The following is a 20,028-nucleotide window of genomic DNA, read 5'->3' on the forward strand; positions in this document are numbered from 1 at the left end:
AAATTTCGATCGTTCGAGAATTCGAACCTAGGTGCTCCACTAAAATAATGCATCAACCGTAGATTTTGATGATCGAAAGGTTGAAAATGATTCTCATTTGAACCTCCTCATATATAGATGAAGAATCAGATCAAAACCATGTATTTTAGTGAGAACTGAGAATCATACACAAATACGTGAAATACATGAATAAGAGATGGTCAGATCGTGAATAATTTTATGGGTTGTTTATGTATTATAAATTTATAATTGGTCATGACCTGATATCTCTTGTTCATGTATTTTATGGGTTTGATCATGATTGTCAATTATTGTGAAAAGATGTGTTCGAATAAATAAATAAAAATGTATGAATAAATCAATGTAACGCACAAGTATTCATTCTCACATGAGTTCAAATCTTGAAAAGTTTAAAAAAAATTATGACATTAACTGAATACAGCTATTTATGTATTCTTCATTACATTGGTTTTTTTTATAAATTTTATTAATTTATTAATTATTCTCATTTATCACGAAAAATAAAATTCTCATTTATATTTCTTTTACGAGATTTGAGATTTGAACATGAAAAAAATGAAGTGATATAAGAATATGGTGAAATCCTCATAGAGATCCATCCTGTTTAGAAGCATATTCAAGTGAGGCAGGGAATAAAAAATGACAAATTGACTTCTCTTATTAGTCGCAGTTCTGATTGGCCAATCAGGCTGGAGGTGGTGGCAGTTGGGAAAGAATATAAAAAAGTATGTTACTTATTAGATGTATCAATAATCAGTTACAATTATATTCTTAAAATAAATCATATGTATATAATTAATATGATTGCATTTGAACTTTTAGGATTCAATATAATGAGATTTGGATAAAAGGCTTTAAATAACCACACTAACTGGTATCTTCTTGAATTTGCTACAAAAATAACCTTAAAATGAATATGTGAAAATGGATTATGTATGTATATCTAGAAATTATTCAATTGACATACAACCAAAATAAAATCACGAATTGTCAGTACAATGTCACGGTGTGAAATTTGAAACCATGCAAATGACTCTGCAAAATGACAATATCAATAACCTTATCTAGTTTTCTACTGAAACTTGCAGTGTATGTGTGTGAGCGCGTGCATAAATAAATGCATATATATAGGAGTAATTTTTATTTATTTATTTTGTTTCGATGCATCTGTAACCGCCACCAAGTTACTCAATTTCTTTTTACTACACAACTTGGTGTAAAAACTACAAGTCAAAATAGCGTACGATTCAACAAAAATCATAGGCTTAATAACAAGAATTAAGATGAAAACATGGGCACGAGGCCGTGGCATGTGATAACCATGCATTAAAGTTTCACTTATACTAATAATTATTTGATAGGGAAATTTCAATTCGATGAATCTTTTCAGTTTTCATATACGGATGGTGTCCTTGTATTACTTTTGCGAAAACGTGACCTCTCGCCAACAAATAAATCAACACAAATAAGAAAAAAACAATAGAAAATAGTACTATCAACAACGCCAACTTACGACCTTGGTGACCACATATCAAACGGCCCTGTGTTAAATAAAATTCATCAACACTCGAAAATACATATCCAACCAAAGAAGAAACACAAATTTTGCAGTTTGCACGTAAATAATGAATGGAGGCTATTATTATTTGGAGAGAGAGAGTTAATAAACACATATCTCGAATGATTGAAAAGATCCGCAGAGAGAGAGAGGAGAAGGTTTAATATAATATTTTGTTAGGAGTATTATATGGGGGTTAAATAATGCAAGGCATGTATATATGTGTGTGCATTTCAAGGAAGAATTAATAGTAGAGTAGAAATATAGAAACAGAGCATAGAAATTGTAAAGATAGGGATCCTCTTCTCCAGCCACCGTCCCTCTTCAGATTTACATCCTTTTTTTAATTCACTAAGAAGGAAATCTTTTCATCTCTCTCTTCAGATCTATCCATTCCATCATCTCTCTCTCTCTCTCTCTCTCTAGGAAATGGGTACAGGTTGGAGAAGAGCATTTTGCAACACTCTCCCGAGAGACAGGGTCGCGGCGGAGTCGGATCAGCAGAGACCCACCAGAAGCAATCCTTCCACTCCTCGCTTGCGTTGCAAGAGTATGGAGAAGAACAAGATTGATGCGATGAATCCCAAGCTGGAATGCAAAACTACCAACTCCACGCCCACAACTCATTCCAGAATCCGCTTCAGCTCGGCGCCGTCTTCTCCCAGATCCCCTTTCTCTATCCTCAAAAACTCGCTGCGCCTATCCAGAGTCAGTAGCTCTCCTCTCCTGCATATACGTGTCGTCTTAAATCTAATCTAAACTTGATTCAAAATTAATTTGGTGTTTATGTGGTGCAGAACAGTTGTGGAGTGTGTATGCAGAGCGTCAAGAGCGGGCAAGGAACTGCAATCTACACGGCGGAGTGCGGCCACGCCTTCCACTTCCCCTGCATCGCCGCCCACGTCGGGAAGCAGAGCGCGCTCGTCTGCCCCGTCTGCGCCGCCGTCTGGAAGGATGTCCCTCTGCTCGCCATCCACACGCAACAAAACCGCCAACAAGAGGAGAAGATTGTCCGAATCGATCCCGCCGCCGCCCCTCTCTCTAGCCCTAAAATCAACAGAAGGTGCGACGCGGCGGTTTACGCCGACGATGAGCCCTTGCTCACGCCCAAATTCAATCCTATTCGGGAGTCTGTGGTGGATGAAGGGGAGGATGAGGTTGAGGAGTTTCAAGGGTTCTTCGTCAATCCCGTTTCCAGCAGCGACGACGCTTGCTCCTTCAACAACGCCGATTCCAGAACGGTGGAGGTCACCGTCCTCCCCGACGCCGCCGTCATCTCCCAGGGCCGCACGCATGATACCTACGCCGTTGTTTTGAAGGTCAGAGCGCCGCCTCCACCGCACGTCCCCGACGCCGCGAAGCGCGCGCCGATCGACCTGGTCACGGTCCTCGACGTCAGCGGCAGCATGACCGGCGCCAAGCTGGATATGCTCAAGCGAGCCATGCGCCTCGTCATCGCCTCTCTCAGCTCGGCTGACCGCCTCTCCATCCTGGCGTTCGCCGCCGCCCCGAAGCGGCTGCTGCCTCTGCGGCGGATGACGCCTCAGGGCCAGCGAGCGGCGCGGAGGATCATCGATCACCTCGGCTGCAGCCACGGCTCCAGCATGGCGGAGGCTCTCAGGGAAGCCACTCGCGTGCTCGAGGAGCGGCGCGAGAGGAACCCCGTAGCGAGCATTATACTACTATCCGACGGCCGCGATGACGGAGGCGCTGCCGCCAACGACGAGAACAGCCAACGCTGCGCTTCGTCTCACTCAACTCGTTTCTCGCACGTGGAAATACCGGTGCATTCAGCCGGCTTCAGCCGCGAGCCGGCGGAGAACGCCTTCTCGAAATGCGTATCCGGCTTATTGAGCGTTGTGGTTCAAGATGTGAAAATCCAACTCGGGCTGGCGTCCGGGTCGGATCCGGCTGAGATTATGGCGGTTTATTCATGCAATGAGCGGCCATCGGTTCTCGGGTCGAGCTGCATCCGCCTGGGCGATCTGTACGCGGAGGAGGAGAAGGAATTACTCATGGAAATCCGGGTCCCGGCATCCCGGGTCGGGTACGGGTCGCACCACGTGCTTTCGGTTAAATGCTGTTACAAGGAGCCGGCCACGCAGGAGCTGATCTTCGGCAAGGATGAGGCGCTGCTGGTGCCGAGGCCCCAATCCGTCCGATCCGGATTGCCGAGGATCGAACGGCTGAGGAATGTCTTCATCACCAGCCGAGCCGTGGCCGAGTCGCGGCGGCTGATCGAGCACAACGAGCTGTCCAGCGCCATGCAGCTGCTGTCCTCGGCTCGAGCGCTGCTGCTGCAGACGACTTCGGATTTGGCCGGAGAATATGTGAGAGGGTTGGAGGCGGAGCTGGCGGAGTTGCAGTGGAGGAGACACCACCAGCAGCAAGTGGCGCTGCGGCGGCGGCGGAGCAGTGAGGAGAGAGAAATTGGATTGTTTGTTGATGAGAATGGGGAGCCGCTGACGCCGACGTCGGCTTGGAGAGCCGCTGAGAAGCTGGCTAAAGCGGCTCAGGTTAAGAAATCTTTTAACAGAGTCAGCGATTTGCACGGCTTTGAAAATGCTAGATTTTAGCTAATTTCCTCTTTTAAGTATTTTTTTAATCTAATTTTACCCCTTTTCTTGTCCTAGCGAATAAGAATTGGCTGGAAAAAATTTGATTAGAGAGATATTGAAGAAAAGATTGAAAATTTGATACAAAAGCCCGGCCCATTTACCTTGAGCCCACAGCCACAAGTTATGCTTTGGTAGGAAGCTTAATCTTATTCTGTTTGTTGATTTTTACTTATATACAGTACAAAATGAGATCGAAATTTGAAATTTTATTGTGTTTTTCACGTCAATAGCTTAGTGCATTTCCGCCAGACTAAAATATGTACTCCCTCTCCCAAACATCTTCTTAAAAGAGGGTGACACAAATTTTAATAAAAATTAATTATGTATTAAATGAATAAAGAATGAGTCTCACAAATAGTGAAGATTGTAATAGTGATAGTGAGTGCAATTATTTTCAAAAATAGGTTAGCAAGATATTTGGGTACGGATCAAAATAGAAAGAGATGAAAATGTTCGAGGGACAAAGAAAATAGTTTTTAATTGGTGCATTATTTTATTTAGCTATATATATAGAGATCAACAGAGAATGCTAAATGTAGAGAGAACGAAGAATTAAATATCTATTCCTAAAAAGTTAATAATTTTTCCGAATACACCATTAATTTTACTGAACAAGTATTTTCAGGTATTTTCATCCCGAGTTCAAATTCTGGAGGTGGCATGTGTTTTATGTGTAAATATCTGTTCATGCGGCCTTTTAATTTATTCAAAAAAATTATTAACTTATTTATAAATATCAATTTTATTCTCCATTCTCTCAATATCTAGCATTCTCTATTAATCTCTCAATATCTAGCATTCTCGATTTGTATATATATATATGCTGCAGAGTAAATGAGTAAGGAGAATCCCAAGACCCATGTGGCCAACAATTATACTATATAGAGCAGCACATAGTAAAACAATTCTTTAGATGGTTAGCTATGCACAACGAAATACTATTGCTTAATGATTAGAATGTGGAAAAGCCAATTATTGGGCATAATTAAGATTAATCATTACAACTTACAAGCTAAAAAGTAAGACTTCTAATACTAAAAAATTTCCTACCATTCGGATTATGTTGGTGTTTCACTTTGCGGCATTACAGACGAGTACCAGATCCAACATATAGATAACAAGAATGGTAATCTTGCACACAAATTTATTATTGTGATAATTAAAAATATTCATTTTAATAAAAAAAACAATGTATCTCAATAGTATTTCTCTCTTCTACTTTTTTTAGTGTGGGTGGCCTATGGATATTAATCCCTCTATTTTTCAACTCTATATATATATATATATATATATATACTAATTTCAAGGAAAACCAAAATATAGTGTTACTCTACTCACTATCAAATGACAATAATCCATCTACTATATCACACTGTAACACCCCAAGATTTCTCTATGGGCCCAGAAAACCAGAGTGGACTAAGAGGGTGTTTGGCTAAGCTTATTTTAAAGAGCTTATAAGCTCTTGTAGCTTATAGTAAGATGTTTCAAGAGCTTATAAGATGTCATTTTTAAGAGCTTATAAGTTGTCAAAGTGTTTGGATAATTGAGCTTATAAGCTAGAGAGAGAATTTTTTTGCTAGAGAGAGAAAATATTTTTTTAGAGAGAGAGAATTGAAGAAAAATGAACTTAAATGATATATGATGAAAATAATAAATTATAGTTGAAAAATATTTGTAAAAAGATTGTTGCATATGAGATTATAAAAAAATAAGTTGGGGAACTTATTTTTTTATGAGGAACTTATTTTTTGGGGAGCTTATAAGCTCTTAGAGCTTATTTTGAGAGCTTATAAGTTGTTGAGGAGCTTATTTTGCCAAACACTTTGAAAGAGCTTATAAGCTCTTAAACAGCTTATAAGTTGTTTTGAGGAGCTTATAAGCTCAGTCAAACACCCTCTAAATTTCATTTCGGCCCAAATGGATTTGATAGACCTATTGATAAATTATGAAAAATTTAATAAAAACATCACTCTCTTATACTACCATTTTGGATTGGAGCACCGTATAAATCGATATGTCTACATATATTTTTCTTCAATTTCTTTTCTATTTTGTAAAAAATCTTTTAGGGTATGGGCTTCTAAATAAACAAACTTTTGGTCTATTTTAGTTTTTTCCATGAACTTTGAAAATTATCAAAAAGAATACAAAAAATTTACAACTAATAGTTTTACCACGATATCAAATTATGCCCAGATTGAAATAGAAATAGCATCTCCAAAATTCGACATGGACAAAATATGTAGATGGCACATTAAAACGTGAGAAATAAATTATTTTTTTTATAAATTGAAACATAATATTCTTTATTCTAGGTTCATCCCGTTAAAATTGGAGTAGGAGTAAATGAGTAAGGATAATTCAAAGACGCATGTGGTGGCCAACAATGGTTACATAGAACATCATATAGTTAAACAATTATTTAGATAATTGCAATGCACAAAGAAAAATTGCTTAATGATTAGAATGTGGAAAATCCAATTATTGGACACAGAGAAGTCAATGGACGGGTTTCACCAGGATTGACTTGGATTCATTGATTATTTATTAAGCTCCAAAACAACAATTTTGGTTTTGATTTTAGACCCGACCCGCACAAACCTAGAAATTGACTGGTCCAAACCCTATCTAACTCGATTCGTGATTTTTTTTTCAGGAATGACACTACAAAAAAATCCGGATTTATCGGCGACAATTGCAGCCGGTAATCAAAGGAAACCCGCCGGTATACAAATTACCGGCAGCGAGTTGCCGTTGGTAAATTGCTCGTCATTGATTCTTATACCAGCGGCGAACGACCGCTGCCAGTAAATAACGGCGGCGGCGCCACCGTTGTTCGGCGGAGCTTTGCCGGACATCTGCGTTCATCTTGCTCATGATCTCCAGATCTTGTTGAACATTCAGTACTAAGAATAAATTTCGTGGCTTTTAGTTGATGATCTACTGGAATTTTGCGGTTTAATGGATTGTTTGCGCATAGGAGATCGCAACGGACTGTAGATCTATATTGCATCTAGCTCTAGAAGTAGTCGCAAATTTTAATTTCACTTTTGGTAAATATTTGTGTTTGTAGATCACTTGGATAAGATGTTTCTTCATTCTAGTAGTATAATTTTACCAGATTTTGTGCCTGTGCGTATTCTTTTTTTATGGAAATTGAATGAAATTATTGTTTGTTGCCTACAAAACTCGTTTCCTTGCTTATTAAAATTACGAGCTTCCATTGCCTCTCGTCGACATCCCCACATTCACCAATCGGTGTCCTCAAAACAGCTTCCTGCTCATGTGGCCAGAGCATTTCTTCCATCTTTCCGGTCAGAACGGCGTATCTTCTCGAGCTTGGGTACTTTGACCGAAGCCCTTTTTGCAGTGAGAAAGACAAGAAATTCTGGGGAAGAATGGTTTGGAATCTGTCAGTTCCACCAAAAATTAAAATCTTTTTGTGGAGGGCTTACAACGACTTGATTCCAACGGCGTGCAATCTTCGGGCACACCATGTCCCTGTTGAAGGCATCTGCGAGAGGTGTCGAGACAAATGGGACACCACTGACCATAGTCTTCTATTTTGCCCGGTGTCAAGGGCAATTTGGAAAGAGACGAGATTCTGGGTTCTCATGGACAAGATGCGTGGTTTGACTCTTCGAGAGGTGGGAGCTGCTATTCTTTCTGAATTCAAACAGGAAACAACTGAACTTTGGGCCATCATTCTTTGGAAAATTTGGAATTTCCACTGTGCTCGCACGCATGGAGATGGCAACCCCATTGCTCCTCCAACGGAGGGGGACTGCATGACCTTTTGGAATTCTTTTCAAACGGCACGCTTTCTTTCCACAGCAGAGAGCTCGCTGAGAGTGAAGGTGGGGGACAACCGATGGAAACCACCGGCGAAAGGGAGCTTTAGAGTGGACGTTGACTCTTGTTTCAATCCCTGTCGAAACTCTTTTGGGGCGGGGATTGTGATAAGAGATGACAGGGGCAGAGTGGTTCGAGCTGTGGCCAAAGATAGAGGACCTTCCTCCAATGCAATGATCTCGGAAGTCATGGCGGTGGTGGATGGTATTGTGGAAAGTGTCAGAGGTGAGCTGCAACCTGTCGAGATTCATACAGATTCGTTGCTTGCTGCACGAATCATGGCTTCCCCTGATGATGAGAGAGATTTCCTCCCGGACGACATTCTTGAAATTCTCAGTGGAGCGCGAGAGAGCTTGCTCATTGGAGTGTTCCATTCACGCCGCTCAGCCAACAGAGCAGCGCATTTGCTTGCCCAACATGCCGGTAGAACTAGGAAGTATGAGTGCTGGGATTTTTGTTATCCTGAGTGGCTCCATGATGTAATTCTTGATGACTTTGCTTAATCTATGATTACATCCTTTTCAAAAAAAAAAAAAAATTACGAGCTTCCATATTCGATCTATAATTGATAAGTGGAAAAAAAAATAATTAAAAAAAATCCACATCATATTCCCCAACCTTCCCCACTCTCAAACCGTAACTTACCCTTCCCGACCTGCCGTCGCCTGCTACCAGGCCGGCCCCCGCCACCCCCCTCCTCCTCCCCCTCCCCCTCCCCCTCCCCAGACCACGTCGGCCCTCTCCCTCCCCAGACCCCGTCAGCCATCCACCCCAAATCTTTGCACCACCTCCTTTCCATTTCTGCCTCTCCCTTAGATTTCCGGTGGTGGGTGTGTGTGTGTGGTGTCGGTGATGGTGGCGGCAAGGGAAACTGAGCAAGGTGGGGAAGGAGACCGCGATAGACATAAAGGGATCTAGGGCACGACTTGGCGGCGGAAATTTCAGGCGGTGCGGGAGAGACCAGAGAGAGAGAGAAAGAGAGTCGGGAATTTCAGGCGGGTGAGATCAGAGCCAGCACGAGCTCGCCGGTTCTCTTGGGCTCGACTGAATAGGGGGGCGGCGAGGTGGGGAGGGGGAGGGGGCAGCGAGCACCGTCGCCGGCGACGGCGGGTAGGGGGAAGATGATGATGTGGATTTTTTTATTATTATTTTTTTCTACATGTCAATAAAATGCTTAGGTGTCAATTTTCGACTGCCACCGTGTAATTTCCGGCGCCGGCATAAGAAAAAATTGGTGACCGGACAAAAACGAGACAAAATGAAAGAGTATGTATTTTAAAGCTAGATTTTTCAAAATAGGAGCTAAAATCAATTTCGTGTAAACATTATGAATTTACAGGCAATTACCCCTTATTTAAATAATGATATTTCCATTAGAACTTTTCATCCACATAGATTAATATTTTTTATTCTGTAAAAACACAATACAAATGAATATTAGTAGTTTTATTAGAAGTTTAATTTTACTAGAATCCTTGAAATTATGACCCAATGGAGACGGCGCAAATTTTAAGAAAAAATATGGTAATTGTATTTGAGTGGAGATTAGGTCCCACATCTTTTTATAAATAGTGAGGAAAAATTTGTGGGATCATTTTTAAATAAGAAAATATTACAACATTCAGGGACATCAATATAGTAATAAGATCACAATTTTCAAGGACGAAGGGAGTACAGTTTAGAGCGTAAAAGACTTGATTAAATTACAATAAATCCCTCAAGGCCTCAAGTATGGCTGTTGAAACAGCAACTGTATTCATTAGATCAAGTATATCAAAAGCAAATCCTTAGATGCCAAGGTCAACAGAATACAGCAGATGTCAAATGTGGGGAGGATTTTCATAATTCTGAAACTCCAGGGGAGGAAAGTGTAATTCTCCACAACATTTGGTAGTCATTCAATTTCCTTGCAACCAAACTTGTTGCATAATGCATCAGCAGCTGTTGAAATTCTTGATATATCCTATAAACCAAGTTCAATAAATTCTTCAAAAATCAATCTCAAAACAAGTCAAATATCATCAAAAAAGAAAAGAAGGTAAAGATTGATGTACCTTGCCTTTGACTGTTATGATCAAAGAGCCTCCTCTTGATTCGCGATACGCCCCTTCACGTCCCAAGAAAACCGGATTAGGAAACTACGAACGCTGAAATGATCGATGAAAGTATGGTTTTTGATGAAAGAAAAGTGTTCTTACCAATGTGGAGGTCAGGAAATTTACAGCAGATTTCAGACAGAGGCTGAGCAGCATCTAACTGCATTATAGATGATTGAAAATTACATTTCCAAGAAGAAACGAAACCATATGATGCATCTTCGTATTTATATGCGTTCAGCTCTTATGTGAGATCGATTCTAGCTCAATAAGGATAGAAGACGAAAGGAGACGATGGAAAAAGACTTACATCGGAAAGTGTTGTTGCCAGTTTCTTTGAAACAAATGGTTCGGTGATTACTAGAAGTCCGTCAGATGGCATCAGCTCGATCAAGCAATCCCACTCATTTTCCAGCTCAGAGGCATTCGTCGCAGTAAGAATTATCACATTTTGGCACTTAATCTACGAGGCGAAAATGGAGAAGTTTTATAAACTATATATATTGTACTAGATGAGGAAATTACATTTTAAACTTACCAAAGGGACTCTCAGTTTCTCGTGATGCAGCAGCTCGGTGATGCCTTCGGGCAACTGTGCCATCTGAAAGGATAAAACGGGAAAAGTTAATAACTATAGTCTTTATAAATAATCACCCCTTCCTCAACACCAACTGCTACCACTTTTACCAAATTTGATTTTCACATATGATTATACTATTTGAAGAATAATATCCAGGCATTATTATGTAATTGAAAAACAAAATAACATCAAAGAAACATTTTACTGCAGACCAGCAGCATATTAAAAGAAAATAAAAACAGAACAATTTGAACCAAGTGCCGCTGCCAGCTGCGAAATTCCACCTCAGCATAAAATCGTGTTTTAAAACAAAAGAATACTTCGTTGCATAAACATTTCTTCTGATTTTTGCTGATCACTTCTCATGGTGTTTCAAGATGCAGCTTCAGCATAGTATAACAAAGCAGTAAGAAAATATACACTATGTTACCTCGTTCCTATCTCCCGTACACCTTTCACCTAGTATATGCCTCAAATATTCTTCAAATTCTTCGTCAGGGGCCTTCAAGTGGGGAGAAAATAGTAGTGTCAAGTCAAGTAAATGCAGTAACACTGGAATGTACAGCTCGATAAATTTGCAACACCAGCAAAAGAGTCGCGAAGTTTCTTCGGCATTTAGTGCCACAACTATCAAATCATACGTAAAAGCAGATATAAATTATTGATAACAAGATATACCATCCGGACACTGAATGCTTTAGCAACACCAGCTACAGTGAGATCTGAGGGCAGTGGGCCGACCCCTCCATATATGAAAACCTGCAGCGATAGTTTCGAGTATCATGGCCAGATCGAGGTGAAATTCTAATCTATAAGCTCCCATGCCAAAAGTTGGTGACAGCCACCTCTCATTCTTGTATACACACACAACAAAAACCATAAAAGCTGACTCTTAGTGCAAAAAGTTTACCATATCACTTGTCGACTTTAGCCGCTCAACTTCATCTGCTACAGAATCAATCTGGAAAGATAAGTCAATGAAAGGGAGGATTAAACACATGATATAGGCAAAGACTTAAAAGCTACACAGCAGTTCCTCCCCCAAAGGCTAAAGCATACTTGATAAGTCTCAACCACATGATATAAATGCAATAGAAAGCTTAGAATACTGTTTCCTCAAAAACATGAACAAAAACAGGTGATTCGGTCAGATTACTGAAAACATAGAGGATTTCCGATTCTTTTACAGCAAGGAAATCCACCTGATGGCTCAGAGACATCATGATGATGACGATGCTTATAAAAATTCAAAAATCAAGCTGCCAATCTAATCGAATGATAGAAATGAGTAGATACTGAGTCAAGTTGCATGGATGAGCCATCCGAACATACAAAAATGATTAAGAGATCCATGCCAACAATGTACGTTGTAACTATATAAACTCCTTCTGTACTCCATACTTTATTGAGAAACAACATAAGGATATATATAAATTCAGTATTTCTCAAAAAACTTACATCATTTCGGGTAACAGAAATATGTGAAACAGCCCACCCAACAGAGTGGAGCTTTCTACACAGTATGGACCTCATCCGATCCTCGACAGTGCCAAACCTGAGCTATGAAGCCAACAGAAAATTCTCACTTAGCAAGAAGTCACTTGTGGCAGCTGCAGTAAAATTATAGACACTAAATTTATGTAGACCACTATTTCCGGATAGGGAATCTAACTGCAACCCTCTTCCTTTAGATGCAAGTTTGTCGTGTCAAGATGCAAATAGGTCGTTTCTAATTATAAAAAAACTGATACCTCTATCAGATATGACCATACAAGACAACTGAGACATTGGAATGAAAAAGACTGAATTCCAAACACAGCAATGCTTGACAGCAGGGGCGGATCCAGGAGGTTTTTTTGTTTTTTTTTAAGAAATAAGATATGAGAGAGAGAGAGAGAACATAACACATTCTTTTAATAATCAAAGTTAGCAAGAAAGTCAGTTCCTACTTTTCAATACAAGCATTTTTTATAGAAGAATTTGTCTTTAATTTATGAGTTTGTAGCATTCATGCTAATTGCTTAACATTTTGCAGTGATTTGTTAATTAGTGTGTTACATTTGTGTTATTTTGTCCCCTTTCCCACTATTAGTTAATTTTCAATGCTGAGTTTGAGTCAATCCTCTAGTTGAAATAAGATTGTGAACTATTTATAATGAAAATTAGTTTTTGTAGAAGATTGGAACATTTATTTTAAAAACGCATAGAGGTGGCTCTTCTCGTGCTTTCAATGTACCTGTTGTTGAATCAATGGAAGAACAACTATTTATAATAGTAAGTGACTGAGCCCTAATCCTAAGCAGCACATTAGGATTCCACCTGGGCCCAAAAAACGAATTGCATTGACTGCGCAAAAAAATTTGGCCCGGGGAACCCCCTTGCACCCCCCTTTTCTGGATCCGCCACTGCTTGACAGCCGACCTCATTTATAAGTTATAACAACCACATAATAAGGGCATCAAGGAACATGGAGAAAAGATCTAGTAAATCATATTTTTGCAATAGAACAATCACAAACAAAAGAACTTACAGAATTTCATCTCCCACAGCAATAACCGAGGCGGTAAAATTTCTTTTGAAATGTGAGTCATCATGCTTAAAGCCATTACTAACAGCAGGTGATGGCTTAAAAGTGCCCTTTTTAACCCTCCCTGCTCTTTCCAATCTTCCGTCGGAAAGCAGATATGCAGGTTTGTAATTCTGTTCGTTACCTTTTGTCTTGCTATGGCACAATAGTGCATTAGGAACTGTATCGTGAATGCTACCAATTGAAGTGTAACTGCAGAAACAAATTACAATAATAGAATGACTGAGTACCAAACAAGGAAAACAAGTTTCACATAAAGGAAAAGAAAGAACGGGGGGGGGGGGGGGGGGCAACAAATTTGTTGCCTGCATATATGTATAGGAAACATAAACATATTTTGTGCATAAATACAAGCAAAATAGCATTAAGTGCATGCTATAAATTTTAACATTTTTATCAGAAGAAATTTTGAAGCATGGAGTAAAGATTTACCCTTGATCATATAGGCTGCAGTATTGAACCTTGCAAGTCAAGAGAAAGGCCCAAACGTCTCTGCCATGAAACATTAAAAGGTAAGACCTCATATTAATGCAGAAAGACAATCCATTCTAAAAAACCAAAATCCTAGAATTGCTTCAGCTATTTCAACAATGTTCAAGTATCAAAGAGCCAATCATCATTGCTCAATGTAAAAAGCTATAAAAATTCTCAAGCACATCATTTTAAGCAACCGTCTAGCTTTATAAAAAGAAAAAAGGAGTAGAATTTGCTTTACAAAATAAAGTGTTCCGACATGATATAAATAGACTATCCGTGATACTCCCTCCTCCATCCACGAAAAATTTGCCACAATTTCCTTTTTAGTTTGTCCACAAATTTTTGCCACTTCCATTTATAGTAGCAGGGTCAACACAACTCCACTCATATTTAAAGTGGGACCCTTACTCTACTAACAACTTCACTCACATTTTATTAAAACTCATGCCGTCCACAATGTGACAATTTTTTTTGTCAACGGAGGGAGTATCATTAGACTATCTCTTTAGCCAGGAGAACAAAATCTTTCGCCTCTCCTCACTCTATTGAATGAGTTCATGCTTTACATTCGCAAACGTATATCAGTTTGGCACTTTGGCTAGTGGGAGTCAGACCAAGCTCCAAACACTAATATACATCCCCTGCGAATTGAGACAATTAAATTTTACTAAAATAGTCTCATTAGCTCCGTAAGTATTATAAAACTAATTATAAAAAAAAAAAAGAGATCTGAATTTTGGGGGTATTTGAAGGGAAATAGATTAAGAACTAGATTAATTCGTCGCTTTAGTTTCAAATATAAAATTAAAAATAAAAATGCAATGAGTATAGATTTGGAGAAATCTGGACCCCATAATTCTTCTACTTCCTTAATATTTAACCAACCTCAACCGAAAAAGGTATTTGCCGTTATAACATATGAAATTACGAATTCCCTCAATAAAGATACTACTGATCCATACCCATATCAGATTTCATCATCCCACACTCCAGAGTAAGTAGTAAAATAAGGAATAAAATCTTGCTATAACACACCACAAAAATGCGGAAGTCCAATTACTCAGGAAATATGAGAATGTAGAAAAAAATGCACACACAACTTTGATCCACTGAACTAACCTGTATGACCAATCCAAGATGGGATTCACTCTCATGAAAGGCGGCCATCCAGGTGAGCTCGGCGAGAATTGCTCTTGCCCAACCTGAAGATTAAAACCATTTTCTAAGTCGTACTAACTTATTATGCTAAAAAACCCAAGATCAAGAAGCTGTTAACATACAGCAGTTGGATCACCAATTCGAACACCTAGAAAAATAGCTCTAATAGGATGTGCTTTTAAAAGGCCCTCCAAGCCTGACTTGAAATCTAGGCGAATGATGTCCATCTGCAAGTTATAACTGCCAAATTGTAAATAACATATCAATAGTCAATCATAATAACTACAAAACGAAAGATCAGATAAAAAGGGTAAAAAGAAATTGTATGGGGCAGAGGAAGTTATATTCACATACATAGATGCTATGTCATAAGTGAATGAGTTGATTTCAGGGAAAGCCGAAGAACTCTCAAAATAAATGGTCCGTATTGGAAATGTTATTTCAGTATCTGCAGCGGACGGATTCTTTCCAACCTTGTGCAAATAATGGCCTGCCCTAAGAAGGTGCAACAAAACCTGCCAATACAGAATCATATATTCCGTTATTAGATTCTTCAAATTGGGAAAGATATAATGATATTGGCATGGGAGAACTTGTGCATTTATGTAAGAACTTACAGTTGAATCTTTTCCACCATTGAAGCTGAAGGCAACCTCTTCAACACTGTCGATAAAATCACTTTAGTGTTTGGTCTAATTTTTCTCGGTGGCGTTTGATGACATTGCTAAACAACCATTGCCATATACTTGGCATAAATAATTAACATGACATGCTTGCGAGGTTCTATAACATGCCTACAAGACAAGCTTTCGAGTTTCTATAACATTTTTTCCCAAACACAAATTGCATACCAAAAAATGGATTTCCTTATGCTAAAACTAAAAATTCTGTGAAAGCCAACACGTGTCAGCTTCGTGGGCCATTGACTCAAAATCCCCATCCGGCATATGCTCAGAATGATTAAATATCTACATCTCATATTTCCACCAGTTCACCACAATAAAGCATTTGAAATCATCGTTTATACTAAAAATTAACAATAAGCATTTATCAATTCAAATGTGTAATAATCTCTATTTTACAAAATTGACCATTCCAAAAGATCTTTTACGACTTCTGACAGATGAAAACCGAAAGGCAACCATTGACAGACTGATTCTGAGAACCATCAATGCCTCTAAGTTATCACAAACACAGCACACTGAATATCAAATGATGTCAAACTTTAAGCCCGGTAACAAAGATCCCACTCACAATATAAAGATATGAATCAACTCAGCAATAGTCTAAGCAGAATCCTTCTCTGGGAAACAACTTAATACATAGCAAAACCTCAATGCTGAGGGCAAACACAAACGAAAGGCACTTACGAGTAAAGAGCAAGAGCTCTTTGGATTACGTAGACGGCATTGTTGTACTTTGTCTTCAACCTTGTATCATCACTTTCTCTTATGGCCTTATCGATCTCCATTTTGACTTTAAATCAAATGATCCTTCTGCAAGGTTCCTAAAGGACAAAAAAGTTAACAAAAAATCAACCAAAACTATCTTTGAATTCAAGAAACTGAATGTAAACAAGTAGTTTTCGTGAAATTCAATAGTTGAAAACATAAGTGCCCAATTACTAATCAATCCTTTTACTGAAAAAGAAAGAATCAATTTTTACAGAAACTCGAGAAAGAATTCATTGTCAAGAACCACAATTCGCTTACTTCGATGCAAAACGTAAATGGGTTTTCCATGGATTGAAAACATTCAAATTAAACGATTCACATTCAATCAAATAACTAAATCAACATACAAATAAAGGCATATCTAAATACGCAAATTCAGATATATACTTGGAGATTTATGCTGGAAGAAACTGAAGAAATATTTGCCTTATTTCAAGACTCAAAGGAGAGTAGGATTTAAGAAGGTTCGCAAATTTAGAAAAAATCCTTTTGTGCATCACTTGTGCGGCTGTGTCTCGCGGCCCTCGCCTTTTATTTCTTTTTATTCGGATTAACATTCGGATTGCTCTACAATAAATTAAAATTATATCCGTCTCCCAAATGCAACTCCCACTTTGTTTTTTTCTAAACCAATAATGTTCCAAGATACCCTTCAAAAAAAATGTTCCAAGATAAAATATTCCATTACAATGAAATTGATGGAAAGAAATGAAAATTTAACGTTGAATTCAAAGATTGCTTTTTTTTTTCAACGTTTAAACTTGGGGTGGTACTTCTCATCCACTCTCGTTTAGTTTTATTTTAAATACGTTTTAGCCTAAGCTGAATGAAATACGTGAAAAACATTATTTGTAATATAATATAATTATATTTTACAATAAAATCATAATTAAGTAATGTTCAAGTCACATAGACGAATAAGTGATTAGATTCGCTTGTATATTTATTCGCGTCATGTCTTGGTTTATGATGTGGATTTATATGAAGTATTAGAAAATGATCACAAATTGATACCTAATTTTTTGGGTTATCTTTTAAAAAATACTAAAATAAATGAAAAAAGATGTAGATAGAAATGTATTTTGTGCGTGTGGTGTGTGTAAAATTTTGTGGAGTTTGTGTTTCTTAATTGAAGTCTGTTTTTTTTCTTTTCTTTTCTTCTTTCGGTAAGTGTGTGGAGAATAAAAATGCATTTTAGATATAGCATGGTGTCAAATTGTTTCGATTGTGATATGTAGTAGTCATCCTCAAATATAAATATCTTCATATTTTATGATTTTTACATTTCTTATTGTTAGATATATATACTTAGCTTCGTTTTCTGGTTCTTTCGAATACATACTTATAATATGTAAATATAAATATCACATAAAAACTTTATCAACGCATCAAATTTGACACGATATTATCTCAAACTTTATCATAAATACAAACTCTGTTTCATTACGTAACCATGTTTTTTCAAATAATTAATAAATACAAGCTACAGATGAATGCACTAATTCTGAAAAGTCGAAGCAAAATTCCAAGAAGTTTCTGAAGGAAAACCCACCATGAATTCCACAAAGAAATTTCAATAAGAAATTGCTTAGGAAATTTTAGCAGCCCACAAAAAATACAAGTTGCAATGGAATATGACCTACCAATCGATATTTAAAATTTAAAAGTGCTAGAAAACAAAATCATCATCATCATCATCATCTAACTGAAATTTACGTGGAAATTTCAGTAGACATATATATCATAGTATAATTTTTGAAAAGTCAAAGAAGCATTCAACAACGCAATCAATCTTGGAAAAGAATTGCAAACGAGAAAACCATGCAATATCCATTTTTGAAACTCCTACTACACCAAGAAGTGCAAGATTCAGTTCCAAGATCATCGACTAACAAAAACTCGCACTAGTTAAGACGAAAGCAGCAAGAAAGGCAGACGCGTTTCTTGGTCCAAAAGAGTCGCATTAGTCTTCTTCCCACACTGCAACCAAGAACTCGACCATCTTCTGTTCGTGTATAAAGTAGTTGTGACAAAGTTACCAAACTCAAAAAGGCTAATATGAAAGGGAAAAAAATGGTTATTCTACAAAAACACTAGATCGATCACCTCTCCAAGCTCTTCTCATTTCATGCCAGGCTATTGCAGCTGCAGAGTGAGTACATTGATTCTAAGATAGTGCACTCAAACCACAAAGACAAGAATGAAAGAGACGAGCTGTAAGGAATAGGAAACTAGTTATTCTACAAAAACATATATAATGGTTGCAAGGGAATAACCGTAGTTGACAAAGAGAGTGTTGTGATCATCTTCGTTAGCATTCCTCTTTTCTACATTCACAACGTCCAAACCTCTCAATGGTGGTCTGAGTATAGGCGAGAATTGATAGCATTGGAGTCCATCTTCAAGAAAGATGATGGTGCTTTCCAGATGTTGAAACAACCACCAATTTAATCCGGAAAGAAAAAGGATTAACAACTATGATGATTCAAGACATTACACTCACAAGACAAACTCTTAAACACACGCAACAGTGATCAACGAGGTTACTGAGGTCAAAATAAACATGAAATAAAAGAGAGAGTAAACATCTCCAAAATGCGTGAATTTCATTATTTGATGCCAGAAAGTAAATGATACTAAAAGTTAGTTCGAGCTACTTACCATCAAGAATGATTAGAACAAATTTAAACAACGAGAGCAGGTTAAAGCATTTCAACCACAAGTAATGAGCTCCCAACTATTCTAGGAATGTGAAAAGGTTACTAATCTTCGGTTACCGGCCCGCTATCCTGTCTGAATGTGTTGAGCAGTAAAATTGTGCCGATAAATTACAGTATAACACTTTACTTCCTCACCCCCATCATCTTGAATCAAGATGCACCAGCACTACCTACATGTATAAACTTTTTTCTTGCATTTACAATTATATCGTTTCCAAAATAAGGCAATACCATCAATTATCCTAGATCCAAAAGTTCATTTAGCACCCAAACATGTTAATATACCACACAAGTTTTTTACATAATCATTCCCAGTCATATCATGCAAGTAAAAGGTTCCTGGTCTCCACAAAACAACTGAGTCATTGTAGAAAATATTGAGCAACTGTCCAATTTCAGAAAGAAGCGACAGAATTTTATCCTAAAACAGAAACACATAAATCAAACTTCTGCTAGATTGTTTACCACAATGAACTAAAACAGAGCCTTCATCCCATTATTTAGGTTCAAATCTATATGAATCTTATCTTGCCATCGCGCTCGATAAAAAGGGTAAAAAGAAATTGTATGGGGTAGAGGAAGTTACACATACATAGATGCTATGTCATAAGTGAATGAGTTGATTTCAGGGAAAGCTGAAGAACTCTCAACCACACGTAACACCCATTCAAATTCTTCACGATGGTGGCCTTCTGGCCGGTGTACCGCCCCTGGACAGGGACAGAGCCAGGGGGGGCTAGAGCCCCCTCCCAAATTTTGAGTTTTTTTTTTTTTTAAATATATATAGATATATGTTTATACCTATTATAAAATAATTTTATTTTATAAAAGAGTATTTGGTTATTATATTCTCTCATATATACTTAATTTAAGGATAATTCTGTTATTTAAAACTATATAATCT

The 20,028-nt window shown here is 38.0% G+C and overlaps 2 protein-coding genes across 3 annotated transcripts; one reads left to right on the plus strand and one right to left on the minus strand.

Moving 5' to 3' along the window:
* The first annotated feature begins 1,532 nt into the window (after positions 1-1,532).
* On the plus strand, positions 1,533-4,401 carry LOC130992565 (E3 ubiquitin-protein ligase WAV3-like). The gene is made up of 2 exons (XM_057917247.1): positions 1,533-2,287; positions 2,377-4,401. The coding sequence occupies exons 1-2, from the start codon at positions 2,009-2,011 to the stop codon at positions 4,153-4,155; spliced, it is 2,058 nt and encodes a 685-aa protein (XP_057773230.1). The 5' UTR covers positions 1,533-2,008; the 3' UTR covers positions 4,156-4,401.
* Positions 4,402-9,688: 5,287 nt separating this feature from the next.
* LOC130992594 (uncharacterized) lies at positions 9,689-16,992 on the minus strand. 2 transcript variants are annotated; one of them, XM_057917292.1, is made up of 17 exons: positions 16,792-16,992; positions 16,321-16,457; positions 15,568-15,613; positions 15,305-15,465; positions 15,073-15,190; positions 14,912-14,994; positions 13,748-13,807; positions 13,259-13,507; positions 12,187-12,283; positions 11,639-11,689; positions 11,407-11,487; positions 11,159-11,230; positions 10,687-10,749; positions 10,459-10,611; positions 10,251-10,308; positions 10,107-10,159; positions 9,689-10,015 (listed from the first exon to the last, which is right to left on the minus strand). In XM_057917292.1, the coding sequence occupies exons 2-17, from the start codon at positions 16,419-16,421 to the stop codon at positions 9,947-9,949; spliced, it is 1,515 nt and encodes a 504-aa protein (XP_057773275.1). In that variant the 5' UTR covers positions 16,422-16,457; positions 16,792-16,992; the 3' UTR covers positions 9,689-9,946. The 2 variants fall into 2 exon arrangements, with proteins under 2 accessions (XP_057773275.1, XP_057773276.1); XM_057917293.1 differs by having other exon boundaries at positions 16,831-16,991.
* Between the last annotated feature and the right edge of the window lie 3,036 nt (positions 16,993-20,028).

Source organism: Salvia miltiorrhiza, chromosome 7 (genome assembly GCF_028751815.1).
Source record: "Salvia miltiorrhiza cultivar Shanhuang (shh) chromosome 7, IMPLAD_Smil_shh, whole genome shotgun sequence".
Lineage (NCBI taxonomy): Eukaryota > Viridiplantae > Streptophyta > Magnoliopsida > Lamiales > Lamiaceae > Salvia > Salvia miltiorrhiza.

What these genes read in the sequence shown, in the direction of transcription:
- LOC130992565 (XM_057917247.1), top strand. Translation starts at nt 2,009, where the DNA reads ATGGGTACAGGTTGGAGAAGAGCATTTTGCAACACTCTCCCGAGAGAC. An exon ending in ACTCGCTGCGCCTATCCAGA is followed by an intron (nt 2,288 to 2,376) that starts GTCAGTAGCTCT and finishes TATGTGGTGCAG; the next exon opens with AACAGTTGTGGAGTGTGTAT.
- LOC130992594 (XM_057917292.1), bottom strand. Translation starts at nt 16,421, where the DNA reads ATGGAGATCGATAAGGCCATAAGAGAAAGTGATGATACAAGGTTGAAG. An exon ending in GTACGGGAGATAGGAACGAG is followed by an intron (nt 10,750 to 11,158) that starts GTAACATAGTGT and finishes TTATCCTTTCAG; the next exon opens with ATGGCACAGTTGCCCGAAGG. An exon ending in AGAAACTGAGAGTCCCTTTG is followed by an intron (nt 10,612 to 10,686) that starts GTAAGTTTAAAA and finishes TTCGCCTCGTAG; the next exon opens with ATTAAGTGCCAAAATGTGAT.